Source organism: Diadema antillarum, unplaced genomic scaffold (assembly GCF_040938485.1).
Source record: "Diadema antillarum isolate AM-2024a unplaced genomic scaffold, OU_Dant_1.0 seq00000266_RagTag, whole genome shotgun sequence".
In the NCBI taxonomy this organism is placed as follows: Eukaryota; Metazoa; Echinodermata; class Echinoidea; order Diadematoida; family Diadematidae; genus Diadema; species Diadema antillarum.
In genome coordinates this window covers 70,076-89,739 of record NW_027271303.1, presented here as the reverse complement: position 1 = coordinate 89,739, position 19,664 = coordinate 70,076, and the positions used below count along the sequence as shown (strand labels likewise).

Below are 19,664 nucleotides of genomic sequence, written 5' to 3'. Positions count from 1 at the left end.
TATAGTGATTTATACGAAACACACTCCCGCGGCAGGGCAATGAACCGCGTGGTATGCTAATAAGGATGTTTTGCCGTCTTTGCGACAGGTAGATGGCATAATAGTAACCATGGCAGCGTCGGATGAAAACTTCATCCTGCTTATCTTATTCAGAGCAAAATGGATGGGGTATCACAGACTTTGCAAGCATATGTAAGCAATAGTATGACAGCCTCTGAACTATACCAACGAATTTGAATTAAGTTACGGTGAACCCCTTCTCAGTTTTCAGAACTTAGTCCCTCCCCCCCCCCAAAAAAAAAAAAAAAAAGAGGACGGAATTAACTAATGCCGCTTCGATCACGATTGTTGTCACAAAGGAAATTACAAAAAGAAAGTTAAGTATCTTCTTTTGTTGTTTTTTTAGGGGTACGACAGGTGCCATTCTCATATGAGATGATAACCCCGTTGATAATCACAAACTCCACCAAGTGGGAAAAAAGAGAATAATAAATATCCCAGTGAGGGGAAAAAAATCGAGAAAAAAAATAAGTACGGATGCTCCCTACATACACCCTCAAACACACACACAAAAAAAAAAGTGGGAAAAAAGGATGAAATAAGAAAGTTCAAACGGAGAAGGAATTACATTACCTGTTATAATCTAAACACCATCTTGTGTCATTGCAATCAGAGCCTTTTAGGCTTCCCAAATAAAAGTTTGTCTTCGATTGATTCACATTTATTTATAGCTCCAAAGCATAAGAAAAAAAAACAAGAGCAAAAGTAAGTAGAAAGACCGGAATTTACTTTAAACTGTATAACATCAAGGCCGTATAATTCACACACATGCGTTGCCTTTGAGTCGTGAAAGTGTCTGCTTGCCAATATGCTTAGCAGGACCAGTGCCATCACCTTTACCAACCACTACTGAAGAAGATATTTCAAACATGCAACTAAATACGAGACCAAAGGTTGTACAGTAATAGTTTAGATGAATTGCTTTTGGCGCCTCACCATGTAACTGGATTCACAACGCCGACGAAAGAAAGAAGTCAAAAGTGCTGATGATTGTTGTTGCCGTTTTTTATGACAGTTGCATCAGCTTCAACTGTAGCGAAATCGGACAACTAGTTGGAAAGTTATAATGCTTACTGTTATCATATGGTCTGAACAGAAAATCGATCTTAATTTTGCTTTTGTTTATCTGCTTTTTACAAAGAATGTGTCCGTCCTTATATGTGATTAACGCAAATTTCGAGGACGTTGTGGCCGGATGGTGGTATACTCACATTGAACTCGAAAGCCCCTACAGCGATACCGCCGGAGGCTCCCGATCCCGCCAGCCCGATGAAGTGGCCCGACCCGATGTTACTGGAGAAGAGCGAAGCACCAATGGGCCACCATAGCATGCTCTTACCCGCCAAGAAGTAACCCTTGAGTGTGGCCCGGCTCGACTGGAATGATGCCTGGAGATGGAGGAAGGGGTAGAAGAATAAAATATTAGACACTACTGGGACAGTCATAGCAGATTGGTTTATTTTATGTCACCACGGCTAACTTACTTCAGCCAATGGCTGTTCTTCTGAGTCCATGTAATTTGAAACATACAGTTACAAAATACAACATTATATACATAGTATAGGATACAAAAAAATAAACAAACACACACAAAAGCAAACCTACGAAATCATGCATATTACAAAAAAAAGAGAGAAAAAATAGGAATTAAGATACTGCAGAAGAAAAAAGATTGACGTACATAGTTACAGTTCAATGCATACAATTACCATACAGTTTATCTTTCTTATTCTTAAATATAAATATGGTTCGATTTTGTTCTCCTTTTTTGTTTTGTTTTGCTTTGATTTAATCATGTTTAATGCCATAAGAGAACGACTGTGTGTGTATGTGAGTATGGTTGTGTGTGTGTGTGTGTGTGTGTGTGTGTGTGTGTGTGCGTGTGTAAAATTAATTCAGGAAATTGATAATCACGGGTTGTAGAGGAGTTAAGCCGATATCCTATACAAGAGTCTCAAATCCCCGTATATTTTCTACGGAGCTCATAAAAAAACCACGTGAACATTGATTTAACATTTTGGAGTGCAAGTGGCAATTAAAATCGTGAGAACAAGCATAGTATAATGGCAGTTCTAATTGATTGCATAGTGTATACCAGAATGGGGTATGCACCATTTACTGCTTTAATTCCCACTGACGAGGAGAGAGGCAAATTGAAAAATGAGAACAAACAAACAAACAAACAAACAAATAAACAAACATGAACGGGAAGGGTGAGGGAGTAGGAGGAAAATGAAGGGCGAAGAGGAGAAAAGTAGAAGGATTTACAAAAGAAGAGGAGTTTGAAGAAAAAGAAGGAAGAACTAGAAAATGAAGACTTGAGGTAAACTAGACCGAGTATGGCGTATATTTTGAAAAGCAATTATAATACTGCGTATTTCTCTTTCCATGCAGGTTGTATTACGAAATTCATATACTTTGGCAAGTGACTTGGCGTAAAGTTGTTTGTGTAGTTTATTATACTTCATGATACTTTTATTACGTATTTTGCTATAAAAATGATAACTGTGCAATGTATATTTTGTATTTTGTTACCATCTTTGTGGACGAATGAAAATAGATACCAACTGAACTGAACTGAACTGATGAAATAGACTTGTCGAAGTGTGTGTAAAACCGAAAGAGATTTTAGATGTTGCGGTATTCAGCACTTTGTATGGTCGTAAATAAATCGATGCGAGCAGAGGAGCTAGGTAGTGTCTTCCGGTGTGTTCTGGACAAACACAGGGATCAGTTTCTCATCTATCATCCGAAATCTTTCTCTGACTTGGACTCTTCCTCCGCCGTGAGGAGTAAGATTGCACCTCATGACGTCAGACATTATCCTTCGACTATAGCCTTGGTTCCGAGTCGTTCTTCTCCAGTAAATGCATGCTGCTCAAGCATTTCCATGCATTAATACATCAACATGAGTAAATGGAGAGGGCGTCATCATTTGACTTTGCCTTCACTTAGAATGTAACTAAAGAAGATGCTGGAGCAGCTAAGGCTACCACGCGCCTCTTTAGTCGTCTGATCATGGCGTCATGCACGAATCAACAAAAATCTTTAACAGAATAAGATCTGATACAGAGGGGATCGCCTACGCTTCCCATAGTTGCATCTCCTATAGACGTCATTTCCAGTTGTATCAGCTTACTGTCACCAAATTTCTCTGCATCATGTGCATGATAACTATAGGTTGGTCATGTTGGTTTCGGAGCAAATGAAGCGAATTTTGCGTGCGCGCGGGTTCCATGCACAGAAGAACATCCCTCCCCTCCGATGCGCCATACAAGTCTCCTCTCTCTGGATCTAACGAAATCATCCTCGATGGGTGTGGTGGGGGAGGGGTACTAGTTGGAGGATGCCCAACGCAGTACACCTGCCCAGAAGCCATTGCCTACACTATCCAGAGTTCACAATAACCCCAGATAAAAAATGTACCGTTGTCAGCCTGAACGAGAATTCAAAAGCAATATAGCAATCCTATATTTTCGAAGTTCACGATTAATTGGCCTCATCTGCTCAAGTCTGCTTCAAACGCTTAAAGTTGAGACAGCTGTAGAAAAACCAACCCACAGACTGGGCAGCAGGCTACAGGCATAGTAGCCCTTTTCTGCGAAATGCGGATAACGAATCGCTAGATCATAAAGATAGGCTAACGGTCAGGGACAGGTTGATTTTATTGGTATGAGATTTCCCCGGCATCCCAGCGTGTGTTACCGCTGGACATGCCACTGTCCAGTATATGATATAAAGCAATTCATAACCAGTACGGACAGGAGGGATCTGGATCTAGGCCACATGGCAGCGTCCAGTGAAAGTAGATCACAATATTCACATACTGTATAATAGCTGATTAAACCACGCTACAGACCCGTAGAGGAAGAGACAGAAGTCATAGTTGGAAAAGAACTGACTTGGTGTGAAATAAAAGAGAAAATAACGATAAAAGAGCGGACTTTCCACATCTATCGTCATTCAAGCTTTGGACATCTATTTCCTAATTCCATTTGACATTTTAAGATGAACATACAGAGAATACAGTGATGAAAGGATATCAGTGACAAACATTGATCTTTACCAATAGCAGACCTGCCAACATTCACCAATTAAACGTAGGGACATTCCACAGATGAATCCAGGAGGTGTGTTTTTGTGTGTAACTGACAGGCATGCATGCATCTTAATGGGCAAAAAATGATTCGTACCGGGACATGAAGAGATGTTCAAGCTTTCAGGAATCCTCCTGCAAAATCAGAATAACTTGGCAGCTCTACTCATGATGCTGATAATTACGTTGCCATAGTAACAACGATATAGGAGGAGATTATGGGGAGACAGACATGACAACATTAACTGCACTGTTTTGCAGACGAACGTTTTGGCAAACATCGACGAAACTATGCTATTAAGGAGCAACTGCAGTCATCAAAATACATTTGCTTTAACATCAGGTATAAAATGTGTTTATACTTTTGGCTTATTCCTCCGGACTCGAACGTTGCGCACTGCAATAATCCTTTAATGAACAAAATAATGCACCGGAAACGAACCAGAAGAATCATGAAACTTGTCGACAAATTACCAACAAACGTGTGAGTAATAACAGTCCTTCTCTGTATGGTATGGCAATTGCATTATGGGATAAAAATACGCCGGCCAACGTCCATTCTGTGGTCAGTTTACGGAAGCCAAGGCGAGTCGTCTGCAGGCCGTGACCTGGCAATCAAATTTGTGGCTGGCCAAGGAAACATTTCTTCAACTGTCCGAAGGGGCTTTTCCAAACAATCACGGCTTCACTACACGACGGATGTCTTTGCTTTTCTACCGCGATTAACATCCTTTTACCCAAATAATTTTTCATTCCTTTATTTCTCTTATCATTTTATTCATCTTATTTATCTCAACCATCTATATAAATGTAGATAAATGAATGAGTATAAATGAATAGACAATTAAAGTAAATAAAAAGATAAATAGATGAATAAGATATGTATGTGCAAACATAAGGAGAAACAGAGAAAAAATATAATCATGGGTACTTACAGTGTCATATTCTATCGAGAAAGATATTACAGTACAATAATGTACATGAATAGCATGAAAAGGGGATATTAGATTGTAAATTACACTGCATTAGACGCAAACAAAGTGTACGCATTAACCATACTAGGTTGGGAGGAACACATGAAAGCACTGGGTAAGAAATGATAAACTTTCTCCCATCCTTCAAATTATAATCATAATTATAATCACCGTATAGAAGAAACTATTTTCAGGACGTTGTTTCAGCAAGTACTAGTACTTGTTCTGTTAAACATATTACCCTCCCCTCTCCTATTCACGTCGTTTTTAATCGACCTACTCGTCCGCACACAAGCACAAACGATCAACCTGACCGGAAGAATGCCGTTCGCTGTTATGTCCAGCAAATGGACGTGAGCCAAGATTCTTTTTGACCTTATAACGTTCGGCATATTGCATCTTCCAATAACTCGCAGGGACCAAAACATTCCATTGAGCCGAAGGTCGAATAATCTGGGGTATCATGACCTGATTGTGTACAGGCAGGTTATACTAGTATTCGGTACATGTACTATCTAGCTTTTAGCAGTTCCTCGCGGAAACCCGGATGTGCAGTGTACTGTATACTTATGGGGATTGTCATGAATCGGGTTATATAAGAGGGTCAATTTCATGCTTGGAATATTTCCCGGCCAATTTTCATGCTTGGAATATTTCCAGCCCATTTTCCTCCTCACATGGCACAGACGAGAGATCACGAGATAGAGGTATAGATAAGGGATTAGGATAATCTTGCGCATGATGTCAGAAATAGAAACCACTCTCCTCTTGTATAAGGTACTCTCACGACAGTGATGATGACAAAACGATACAGATGGATGGACGGAGAAGAATTAAATCTATATTATTCGACAATCAGAAAGAGCTGATGTCTTGTGCAGCAGAGTTCCCGATGTCAATTTTTAGACAGAGATCTCCAGAATACTGTCATGCAGGTCGTCTCTTCTCATCAAGATCTTTTTTGTTTATATTTTCTCTTGCTGTCGTCCGTCGTAATCTGTGTGTCTTATTCGCCCTATAAATCTTCTCGCACTCTGCAATCGGGCTAAAATGGCGGGAGATTTTGTCATCAGTTTAGTTGTTTGGCTGATTTGTACAAGCTCTGGTTGCTGTGGATATTACATTTGCCTCGTATATGTGCGTCTTTATTCATATCAATAAAAATGATTTGAGAATTGAATTGATCCCAATAGATTTAGGGGAACTGACACACACATGTGTGTGCATAATGCATTTATAGATGCTGTTGGGTGCATCGGTGTGTGAATTATGTGCGAGTATATACCTGTACACGTCCCATTCCCTTTTTCAAACCTCTCTCTCTCTCCACCTTTTTACCATCTATCCATCTATCTATCTATCTATCTATCTATCTATCTATCTATCTATCTGTCTGTCTGTCTGTCTATCTATCTATCTATCTATCTATCTATCTATGATATCCATCCATCTATCTCTATTTCTTCCCCATCTTCCTCTATTCATGTCTTTCCAGCAGAAATATGACGTCGAATGACGGAGATACACGACTTGGCGGTGCCACCCCTCACCCCCCCCCCCCCCCCCGGACTCGTGGTACTCGAATATCGAAAATGACGACAATATAGACCAGGAGCTGGCTGCTGGTCAATTTACCCCATCAAGCCCAAAAGGTTTGACCCCTCAAAGTTACTGGGGCCACCCCCCTCATTACAAAACTGGGCGTCAGCCTGATACCTGAGGGCGGGGTCGTCCCCCAGGGACCCCCCCCCCCCAAAATGGCCCCCGGCGGGTGTAATTTACCCCATGGAGCCCATGGACCAAACCTGGTCTAAAAGAATGGCCTAGGGGTGTACATAATAAAAATATAAAAACTGACAAAATATCTGGTCGGGAAAGGGGTTGCCAGACCGTCCCCCCCCCCCCCCCCTGGGCCCCCCTGGCGGGTGTAATTTACCCCACGCAGCCCATGCACCAAACTTGGTCCAATGAAAGTACTATGGGTGTACATAATGAAAATATAAAAACTGACACGATATCTGGTTGGGAAAGGGGTTGCCAGATTATATGCCTAATCTTCATACCAAATTCTGCAAGTATTCATTCAGTGGAACATCTGCATCTTCAACACTTATGATACATATAGCTATTAATAAGGCTATTTCTAATCCTAAAATCAAAGTTGTCTATTAGATAGAGAAATTGAAATGTAGTATAATTCTGCCTTTTTGACTCTAGCTGTGAATGATAGGAAGTGCAGTGACTTTAACAAATTCAGGGTTTAAGTGTTCTATGCAAATTTAAAGCAATGCACACCTTTGACACTTAAACCTATATAGGCTGAGAACATTGATGTTCTATTTATTGGTTTTTCAGTTATGACTCATAATACACTACATCTCGCTGATAATCCATCCCCTGTTCCAGTTCATTTGGTTTCGCCAAATAGTACTAGGTACTCTACAAGCTATAGCATGTATAGGAAATATAGGTCCTAACGTTAGATATCTAGCCATATCACAGCATATTTGAGACTTAGATCTAGTCCAAGATCTAGACTCTTGACCTTTCTTTGTTTGCTTTGTTACTGACACCAATTGTCATCAAGTGATGAAATACATGTACTCACTGTCATAGGGGCCTACCAGTATAGTACCTACAATAGGAAAGCCCAGTTCACTTACCAAGGTCAGGAAAACACCGCCTTTTTATTGTTTGCAGACTGATGATACACGTGTTGCCGATCTTCGAAATGTATAATTGCATGCAACAAGTAAAATGTATACAACATACAAATACATGCATGCAATTAAACACACTATGGCCTATGCACCCACTGCATGTACAATTTTGTATCACAGGTATACAGTTTCTTGTACTGTTGTACATGAGCTTGCTCCACATGCATGGTAACACAGTTGAACTGTAGGATGTTGCATACAGTTGTGATTATTTCTGCCACTTGAGGTTTTATGTTACTTATATATAGTATTGTCTGCATTATTGTTTGTATGCAAAACAACTTGAAAGGTTGAGAACACATTTGGATGAAACTTGTATGAAAAGATGATAATAACACAATTACATTTTAAAAACAGATGATAAATATAAATTTTGGTAGTGATCCGGGAATCTTTATGAAATTTTGATGATTTTTATCTTATGGCAGATGAGATCAATGGAATTGGGAGTTCAAGCTGCATGAATTTGAGGTTTGCATCAATGCGCACTAAAGGTAAAGGCATGTGCTCAAGGTATAATGCACTACCACACACCTGGAAGTTGATGGCATTTAAGAGCAAAAGGCTTTTATATGGGAAATTTGGCAGTTTTTAGCATGTGTGGATGGGTGGAAATGAGCTGCTTGGCAAAGGTCTGCACTGTCTGAGTATGTTTCTAGTGTAGATATCAATAACTCCATTCTTTTGGGGGAGGGAGTGGGATGGGGCATGTGGATATGTACACACACAATGCTTCTGTTGTCATAACTTCATCTTAATTCAAGAAGTTCCATTTATTACTTTTTATGACACGCTCATTCATACCTCTCCAAACCGTATAGGCCCTTCACACTAAAAAATGGGGGGGGGGGTAGCAAAGGTAGGGGATATGTTTGATTACTCTTTGTAAGTGAGATATTTTGTCAGCTTTTATCTTCATTTTTTGCACACCCATAGTGGGGCCTACTTTCCCCCAGCCAAATTTGATCCATGGGTGCTGTTGGCTAAATTAAACCCACGAAGGGGCGTAATGGGTGGTGGTGGTGGGGGGGGGGGGGGGGTGAGGGGATCTGGCAACCCCTTTCCCAACCAGATATCGTGTCAGTTTTTATATTTTCATTATGTACACCCATAGTACTTTCATTGGACCAAGTTTGGTGCATGGGCTGTGTGGGGTAAATTACACCCGCCAGGGGGGGCCCAGGGGGGGACGGTCTGGCAACCCCTTTCCCGACCAGATATTTTGTCAGTTTTTATATTTTTATTATGTACACCCCTAGGCCATTCTTTTAGACCAGGTTTGGTCCATGGGCTCCATGGGGTAAATTACACCCGCCGGAGGCCATTTTTTTTTTTTTGGGGGGGGGGTCCCTGGGGGACGACCCCGCCCTCAGGTATCAGGCTGACGCCCAGTTTTGTAATGAGGGGGGTGGCCCCAGTAACTTTGAGGGGTCAAACCTTTTGGGCTTGATGGGGTAAATTGACCAGCAGCCAGCTCCTGGTCTAATACTGGTCTTGTTATGGTGCTTACGTCATGTCCAATGTCATGCCCAATGTCAAAAATGTCTCTTCGATGCTAACATCTTCCTTTCTAACTGTAAACTAACTTGCGCTCTGGTTGTCAAGTACGGCTAATAATCTCGAATGCTGATAGGCTCCACAGCTGAAATTTCATGATATATATTCTCTGAGGGGACGGTATATCATCATTTTCAAGGAACTGCAGCCATGAGGTCAGAAACACATTAAAGAACACGAAGAGAATTTAGAATTCCACCACTGACTGCTTGTCTTTGAGTTATGTCCTATATTTGAAACACGAAGTTTCACACATAACGTGCAGGCAAAATGCTCGCGAAACCCGCCGGCTATGGTTTGAAAGTTGGTATCGTTTTTGTTGGAATTATAAATTCATAGCAGTAACTAAAACTATATTACAGATTAAGACGTCACACATGTCACCTTTCCAACAGCATGTACTGATCGATGGCATTGGGTGGTGGAAATGTTTCTATTCCCATATTCTGACCTATTACATGTTTGTCATTCCATACTCTGCACATTGTTAATCACAGATCCCTCGGGGTATTCGTTGAAAGGAATTGAAAGTATACCGTCTTATGATCTATTCGTTGCGGTATAATAGTAGTTGTTGCTGTGGTCAAACTAGAACTTTGATTGATTTCAGTTACATCCCCGCTAGCCCATGATAGCGCGGTGTGTACTCTAAAGTCAATCAGGGACGGTTTAAATGCTAAAAAGAAATGAGCATCATTTTCGGTCGCAACAGACGATTGTAGATTGCTGCGATACAAAGCAACCGAAACGTAAAGTAAATAGATGAATGAATGAATGAATGAATGAAACGATGATGAATAGATACATTAAACTAAACTAAACAAAAGTTAAGTGAGGAAAAAAAATCAAGCAGAAATTCTGAGAAGTCCTAATAGCTAGGCGCCATTATACAGAGGGTGGGTTTATGTCGAGCTAATGGACGTAATGATTTATTATGGGCGTTTCAATTAACACCAACGAATGTTCGGTTAGAGAGGATGAGTCAGTAACATGATTTCACGTTTAAATTCGAAGCTAGTGAAAGCATAGCAAGTACTCTATAACATGAACCCATAAAACAAACTCTTTGGTATTGCAGATTATTACAGTGGAAATTTCCATCCCAGTACCTCTTTCCTCACGCGACGTTTTTGATTTCCCCCAGATTCTGTCAATTTAAGGCATATCAAGTCATATTCTTCGTGTTTCCGATGTCAGCTATGTCGATTTTCGCCTAACCCAAAGATTATGTAATTATCTTTTCTAGATGGCATTTCTCGGTACCATGGATACGAGTAACGGGCTTAAGTGACGTCATGATATGAGGTCTTTGATCCGAACGAATAACAACATTATTAAGCTGCGTGTGCAATCGTGTAGCACCAACAAGAATTGACAACCATACTAAGGGAGAGCTCATGTCACATAGATAGATATAATAGGTATGCGAATGAGTTGACGAAATTCGCGACGAAAGGAGTACCGTTTCATTCGCGGTTTCATCTGCCGTTCTGCGTCACATTGTAAACACCGCGCTAACTGATCGGTTAGAAATAGGACGCCAGAATGAACTCTATAACCTGGATTGACCGCTTGATCTTTTATATTTTATCATCTTCTTGCATATATCCTACAATATTCTCCCAGAAAGAAAGCCTTTGGCAGGCCATCACGTGACTAGAAATGGTGCCAGCCGTCGGCAAATAGATCGTAGCTGTCTTATTTGATTAAGAAAATTGATTTTCTCCCCACCCTCCTCGCCCAGGTATTTCAAGACCACCGTACACGTTATCACTCGTTTCAACGCCAGCTATTAACGCTGTTGGTGTCTGGATTCATGGAAAGAAAGCGATGTAAGACAGGAATGCGATGCACACTTGCTTAGGTGTGTGTACAAATTAATGTGGAGTGAAAGATAAAAGGATCAAAAGGAATGGGGAAGGCGGTATATGGGACAAAGGATATGAGGGGTGAGGAGATGTGGGCTTGGGGGAAAGAGGATGAGGGTGAGGGGGGAGGCAACGAGAAGGAGGGAATATGGGACGAGGGCTGTGGGGAGGGGAAGATGGGGAGATGAAAAGGAGGTGGTATGAGGAGGGGGTAGGGTATAATGAGGTGAGGGGTAGGATAGAGGGAGTAGTTGATAGTATGTGGGGTAGGAGAGAGGGTATGGGAAGAGGATGAGATAGAGGAGGAGGTTGTTAGGGAGAAGGGAATAAGGGAGATGTGGGGCAGAGGAGAGGGGTGGGGTAGTTCAGAGGGGTGGGATAAAGGATAGGGGACAGGGAGATGATGTGATAAAGGCGGAGGTGACGAGGAAGTAAGGGAAAAGAGGGATGAGAGGTATAGGGGAGAGGGGTGAGGTATTAATAGTTGAGAGGGGGTGGGGTAGGGGACAGGTACAAGGAGAAGATAGGGCAGTGGCGGAGGTGATGAGGGAGTTGGGATGAAGGAGAAGAGGAGAAAGGATGGTGATGTGGGAGAAGAGTATACAATGAGGATGGGAAGAGAAGAGGGGACTGTGGGAAGGAGAACGCAGATGCAGAGACAGAAAGAAAAAAAAAGCAATTGGCAGCATGCATTAGACTACTGTCACTGAAACTAAAGATCAGAAAATTGCTACACTGGTGTCTTTAGGTATCTCTGAAATCAATTTAAGTGGTCTGCCATTCCCTGAGGGCATATGGCTATTAAATTGTAGTCCAGATATGAGACCTCTAGATTCCTCGAAGCAGGAGGCTGGGTCACATAACATCACCATCGTGCAAGCGGCGAGCTGAAAAAAGAGCCCCGGTATACACAAGAAAACGCAGATTGACTCGTGGACCCCCAAGGTAGCAGTGGCTGAGACGGGAGGGTACACTGTGCGCTCCCCTCTGCGAATACATGTATCAACAAGCCGTGGCTGCTCACGGTGATGCGAAAACGAGAGCGACAGTTACATATACAGCCACCACTCAACATTACTGACTGTGCTGCTTAATTCTGTTTTGATAGTGAACGAAGAAACAATCAAGCTTCTGAAGAGTTTAAAAAGTTTAAAGCTTTAAAACTTTGCTCTCATCGTCACGGACATGTAGATGAAACTACAGAAACTAATATAGTTGTAAAATCGAAGATGACATATACAATGAAATGGTAGCAAAATTATCTCTTATTGATATAGTGCCTTTCAGTAATGACTGTTATATCTGATATTCAGATAAATTTATTTAAACTTTCGTTCGATACACTTCTTCTTCTGGTAGTCCTGCTTCCTTCAGGCTCGAAGACATGTCGCGGACAATGTGTGTGTGTGTGTGTGTGACTGCGAGATGAAACTATTGCCACCATTGACGTCAACGCCATGCAACATCAATAATTTTTGTTGAAGCACACATAATTACAGGAAATACAGGATAGTGAAAATGTCTGTTCTCATTCTGGAGCCGACAGTATATCTGTGTGTGTTTTGATGAAAAGGCTTCCAAGAACATGTTAAATTTATGTGCCATTACCTAAACACACCTACCCACACAAACACACACACACGTACACACACACACACACACATGCGTATACACACATACTGATACCATAACACACAGTACATAAATTTTATATATTCATATACACTATTACCTACCTCTATTATTATCATTATCATTATCAATAATATTACTATTATTATTGTTATCATTATCATTATCATTTCAATTATCATTATTGTAGTTACTCACGGGGGAGCAAAGAAACAAAAAATAGCTTACATAACGCCTGAATTCCGAATTAGCCTTAAATCCATTAGCATTCTGACGAGAACAAAATTAATTGTTTAAGAAGTACACTTACTGCTGATAGTGATGTTCAATTCCTAAAACAAAGATATGTGTGGCACACGCAGGACATGATATCATGTCAGCTATTACAACACGTCAGCTTTGGTAAGAATGACATTAGCAGCGGTATAAGTACTCACTGAAACCTGATGCCATTACACTGGGCAACAGCTTTCAGGATCACGTGGACCTCATACAAACCGAAGACGAAGCACATTAACGGAATGTCGCCGGATCTTAAGCCGTGACGTGATAATTCGATCGACGACGTTCATATCTCAAGTAGATAGGTCCTCCTGGCGTTTCACGTATCGCTACAGTTCTTCGAGGGGTGAATGTTCTGACACACACTCACACACACACACACACACACACACACACACACACACACACGGGCTCATACGCACACACACACGAGCATGTCCACATCATGCTTTCAAGTGCATGAATGTTCGACACACTCGCTGGAACTCACATGCGGAATCGCACGTATTTAGGACTAAAAGCAGAGCAGACGGTCGAACAAGCATTAAGAATGGTCTGTTGGGGCACGTCGGGTATCAGGTATCAGAAGTGGCTGGCTCTACAAAATAGCTCGACTCACTTTTCCACCGCTCTTTCCTTCCCATCTTCATCTTTTCAGCAGTAGTCGCTGTGTTTACAGACGACTGAATAAACATAGAAAGGTTCACGTTGGAAGGCCCTACCACGATTCGCAGCACGCACTGCTGAAAATTAAGACTCCACCTGATGAAGGATCTGTCTGAGTATGTCTCTCCACTCTACCGCACTTTTCGAGTTCATTTCGGAAGAATCCAGTGAAGGAATGAATAACAAAGATCTTTACTTTTCTCCATTTTATCTCTTCCGTATGCATGCTTGTAGAAATGTCCCGACTCATTTTCTCGTTTTCCTTTCTTCCTTTCGTTAGGTCGTTGGTAGAGAGAAAGAGGGCAATAATGTAAGGTATTTTATACTTTACAAAAGTTGTAATACAAATTGAAGTACCACTCTTGTGCGTCATTTGTACTTACATCTTCATCATGATCAGTCATAAGGGCCTATACCGTATACTGCTATTGCTTTACTGGTATATTCACATGGAAGCTGTTATTTTTTACCTTTATGACTTCGGTAGACCTAACAAGGCGCATGAGTTAAGAGAATGAAACGAAAATTGTGGACTGAACGAATGCAGAAATATTTGTAGAACAAATCAGTGAAGTTTGTGGAAAATTGAAAATCCGTTAAAACAATGGAGTTTTTTGAAGTTTCGGTGTAGGCGTCGCTGCAGCAATTTGTGATGTCACAGTAGGGCAAGGGTATAAGAAAGGAGAATTCCACAAGAATGAAAGTACACATATTATCTTAAACTTGTTAAGCTTGTCACTGAAAGTGATTATATATTAAGATTAATATCATCCCCCTGCCTTCTGAAAGAGGTATATAAGCCAATTGCCGAATCATGCTTGCAAAATGATGTTGAAAAATGAATTTTATAGCTTCACCAAAACAGGGTAGCTTCGTTTTCGAGGAATGGCAAGGTATTATAGGGTAAACATGAAATCACGCCAAACATTAAGAGTATAATGCATCTATTAATGATTTAAGTAATAGGTTTAATGATGCTGCAAAATGCCGTTTGTTTATTTAGTCAGTAAACATTTACAGGTGATTAATGTCCCATGCTTCCTCATCATCTGGTGTATGTCAGTGTTTTGAAAAAAAAAAAAACTTTACACACATCAAAATGTTATACAGCATTTTATTTGTTTACATTATGATCTAGATGACCCTTGCTCTTGTGTATATACATGGTAAGTGATCGGCACAAGATAGTACCAATATTGCTATGCAACCTCTCCGCAAACATCACTCCTGGCGACACTGGTATGAGGAATGACTGACGGAGGGAGGATATTTCTCGACCCATCATTCATCCCTTGAGACATATCATGTAGACGATTGAGACAGAAATGGAGAATCGCCGAACAGATGCTCAACCGAGTAGCCTATCCCACCAGTATCTATGCAAATTGTCATCTGGGTAAAGATGGGAATTCAATGTCAGTTACTATATATATTCATCACCATTCCCGCTGTCGCGTTAGTTGCTGTCACCATGATTAATTTATGACTTAATTCTGGAATGAAAGTTCTATTGCATTTGACGCCGGAAAAATGAACGATGTATTTATAAAGCCATTAATTGAAGGTCCTGTTGAACACTAAAGCCAAACATACATGACTGAAAAAAATTTAAACGTTATATTACTGTAGAGGTATTGCATAGTATGACAATATGAAGTCATGTCGACGGTATCTCGTATCAGCTTACTCTTATTGATTTTGAATCAAGGCTCTTAGATAATGTGAGCTATAAATACAATTCAATCGTTCCAGTAAAACAACAGAATAGAACTACATGTACATTTTTTAGCATTGCATCTAACATCTAGTAAACCGTTATTTTTTTTTTTTCTAATTGCGCCTTTCCACAAGCGTTCCGGGGAAAATGTATCCGTATCACAAATTGAAGAATAGACACAACGGGCACATAACAAAATGCAATCCGTAAAAGTCTTTTAAAAATAAACAACGAATAAGCTCCAACTATGTCAGGGTTTTTTTGTTTGCTTGTTTGTTTGTTTGGTTTTGTTTGTCTTTCAAAACGAAATCATGGAGTGACGGTCAAACGGCTCTTCGTAGAATATTGGTCAACTGAGACACGCCGCGCGTATACTTTGCATACTTCGCATACTTTGGGCGAAAGTTTGCGTCTGAGTGCGTATCCAACGTCCAACAGATCTATAAACATTCGAATCCTCCTCCTTCTTCTTCTTCTTCTTCTTCTTCTCCTTCTTTTTTTTTTTTTTTTGGTAACGCAGTGATCAGAGAGACTGCGTGAATGGAGAGCAAAGAGCGAGTGTGTTTTACGACCCCCCGTTTTAGTTGACTACCCCTTTGACGTACGGCCTGTATAAAGCGAGTAAAAGTGACACTGAGGAGGGGGAAGAGACGGGGGCAGCACCACTTCACATTCCTGAATATCTGAAGCCCACCAAACATCAAAGTATTGATTGATGGTAAAGCGCATGGTCAGCTGACGGTGATGACGTCATGACATTTTTCCAAAAAAAACAAAAAACAAAAAACCCCAAGGCATTTGCGTAGATGACGAACAGTTTACGTTTACATGACATTAAGACAAAGAAGCATTAAAAGAACATTTTTTAGAAACTTAAGAGGGTCATTGCATCAATTGTTTCGGCTTTTGATATCCATGTTACCTGCCTCGCAAAGGAAGATAATCTGAAACATTTACAAAAAATAAAAGAATAAATAAAAATCGAGATTGGTTCTGTATAGGGTTACGTTGTGAATTCTCAGTTAGATCAAGGAGCTACAACGGAATCCATGAATAGATAACACTACCACTTACGAGAACTTTGCGTTGATAAATTTAGTTGAACACCATTCTTGTTGTTTACCAATGTCTACATACTGCAAAATCAGCGACTAATTCAAAGCTGTTTTGTCAATAATTGCTGTATGTTTTCCCTTCCTCGATTTCTTTTTCCTCTCTCACTGGGCGAGCCGAGAAGCGATGGCTGCACGCATCCGAAATGAGGCGCCCTTTATAGAAACAAAGCTCGCTTTGATTCCCCGAACGTATCACATTGCAGATACATTAGACGCTCCGCATTTCGCGCCGTCTATTTTTACCCTTCGAATAACTTTCGAAAGGTAAGTTCGGTAAGATTCAAAGCCAACAGGTACAAACAAAGAAGGCCCTGTCTTGTTTACGGCATGCTAGCGCCCTTAATGTTTACATGTATAGCTGTAATCGCGTTTATGCACTATAAATATGCGACACACAAACAAGCTTCAAGGAAATTCAGGCACACACGCTATAGCGTCGCTGTAAAAAGGTGAAGGTTTGAGAAAGATAAACACGATAATGATTCAATCGGTTTTCTTGTTATTAGGCCGACATTATATGATGTGAATTGGTCATTATCGACATCAAACATGCAGGAAACGGGAAGTAAGGATTTCATGTCTTTAATTATAATTATGCTTCGAAAGCGTTAAACCCTATCATCTCAATTTGAGTTAGGAAACTGTGTGGCTGTGTGCGCGTTCTATTCTTTCGCTGTTTTCTCGATGTATTGTCCAAAAACCCAAATCATCTTGATAAAAATAACATAAACAAAAACGCTATTTCATGCATTTTTATGACTTTTATCCATGAGACAATCTCTTGTTCTAAAAGATATGTTTGTGTCATGCGTTTATTTACGCTGTGTGTGTGTCTGTGTGCGTATGTATGTGTTGTGGTTGTTGCTCTTGTTGTGTGTGTGTGTTTCCTTTTATCACTACGCACGTGTGAGAGTCACCTTGTGTGTACGCTTGCGTGGCTCGAAATACCAGAGGGTGACGTGAAGCCGTTAGGCATACAACGGGAGGCGACAATCCACCCTTTCCCTTTCTTTGAAGAAAGTGGGCGTTGGTGAGGCGAGGCCTTTGATATGTATGAGGGCTAAAACGACACAATAAGGAAGAGTCAAAAGGCGATTTCCTTGGATGGACTCGTGCCCTTTTTCCTTTGTGTCCGTATTCTGCTTGGCGCTCCTCTACTTTGCATACCAAAACTGGGGTTCGCTCCGCATTACTATAACGAAAAGAAGGATTTATAAGGAATTTCAAGCTTGTCTGCGTACATGCAAGCTTGTATGTACGTCCTTGTTTATAAGCTACTCCTTAAAAACAAAAATAGAAACAGGCTGTTTAGGATTGAGCTTCTGCGACCGAAGAATAACCTTTTGTGTGAAAGTCACCTTCAGTAATTTGTCTGCATTTGAATAAAGTACAGCTGTATATTTATGCGGAGGCTGCTACACAAGCCAGAAGTATATAATGTGTATGAATAATCTGGATTTTACATTCACACCAACCCGTTACACAAGGGTAAGATTCACACCAACCCTTCATACCTTTAGGGTATCTTTAAAGAACACAGTAACTCCATAACTGTTACAGACGAAAATTTAAACTTAGGTCCTATGTCAGGCTAGATTGTATTATCGTTCTATGTGCTGAAGCTGTCAATCGAAGATACAAATGTAGAAAAACCACAAGCCCGTGAACTAAACATGTTGAGAAACACATTTGATCTTTATAACCAGAGGTGCGGACCTATATCACAAGAGCGTTCAGTTTTACACAACCTGTGTTATGTATATTTGTTTGTGTGAAAGTCATGAATTCTCATACCTACTTGTCTCTTATAGTTTTGTTACCTCCCCTCACCCCTTTTTAAGGTACTTCTGTAGTATAGTTATGGCATCTGGGAATCCAGTCAAGATTCAAAACGTACGAAGATTAGAAACGCATGAAATACAACTAGGTTATATACAGAGGGTATCGATTACAGTAGGCCTCAGACGTATAATTAATGCGGTGGACATGAAAATCCCCGGTATTTACAATAATTGATCTGTAAGAATTCCAGTGTTTGCATCAATATTATGTCCAGTATCCTATGAAATTTACTCCTGACTTTGGTACATCGTATACATTTCTGCATGAGACAATACACTTCTGCCTGCACTTAGTGATATCATACCTGTGACATTTTATCACCAGTCATTATTTCCTATATGACATCTTTATATTCGACATCTTTTGGCTCATGTTTCTGTGATTGACATGATTATTATGATTACACAAGCAAGATCACACCGGTCCAAGTCCAACAACTGTTACATACACTGTAATTATTAAGTCAGGTATACAGACCAAAGCAGAGCATATATAGGAGGTGGATCTGAGCATCATGTATGCCTCAAATTCACTTGAAATTAACCTATAGCAGCCTCCTGAGCAAACATCCAAATGATTTCCCTTCTGATTGCAATATGGATTGGTTGTGTCCCGTTTGCTGCCATGGTAACGGAAATCATTCTAAGTTGGATTTGTGAAATGCAGAATGAAGTGCGGCCTTGAGTATAGCGCGAACCGAACAAGGCATCATTGCACTTTTTTTTTATAACACATCAATATCTAAGTAGCAGCCAATTAATATCCACCTCATCATTATTGCATGATAACAGGTGTCTTGTGATTCACAGGGAACGGCGATATTTCAATGATCATTGTGATGTAACTTCCGCTCGGCGATCCCTGTTAACCACTCTGTGTCACTAAAAAGTAGTTTTGTGTCATTCACTGGTAATCTTACTATAGCTATACAGTAATGGAGCGCGTGCATTTAAGTTTACCTTGCGACTAACCCATTTTTTATTGTTTGACTGACCTTTATCTTAAAGCTACACACTGATGAAGCTATAAAGTTTGTAAATATTGACGACCGAAGGAGAGAGAGAGAGAGACAGGAAGAGAGGTAGAGTGAGAGAGAGGGAGAGAGGGAGAGAGAGAGAGAGAGAGGGGGGAACTT

The 19,664-nt window shown here is 40.6% G+C and overlaps 1 protein-coding gene across 1 annotated transcript in view; it reads right to left on the bottom strand.

Annotated features, from left to right (window-relative positions):
- Positions 1-19,664, bottom strand: part of LOC139729826 (sodium/glucose cotransporter 4-like) — a 59,186-nt gene that overhangs the window by 20,259 nt on the left and 19,263 nt on the right. The window contains exon 2 of the mRNA XM_071640753.1: positions 1,272-1,448. Coding sequence (XP_071496854.1) covers positions 1,272-1,448 — 177 coding nt within the window. The remainder of the gene's footprint in view (positions 1-1,271; positions 1,449-19,664) is intronic.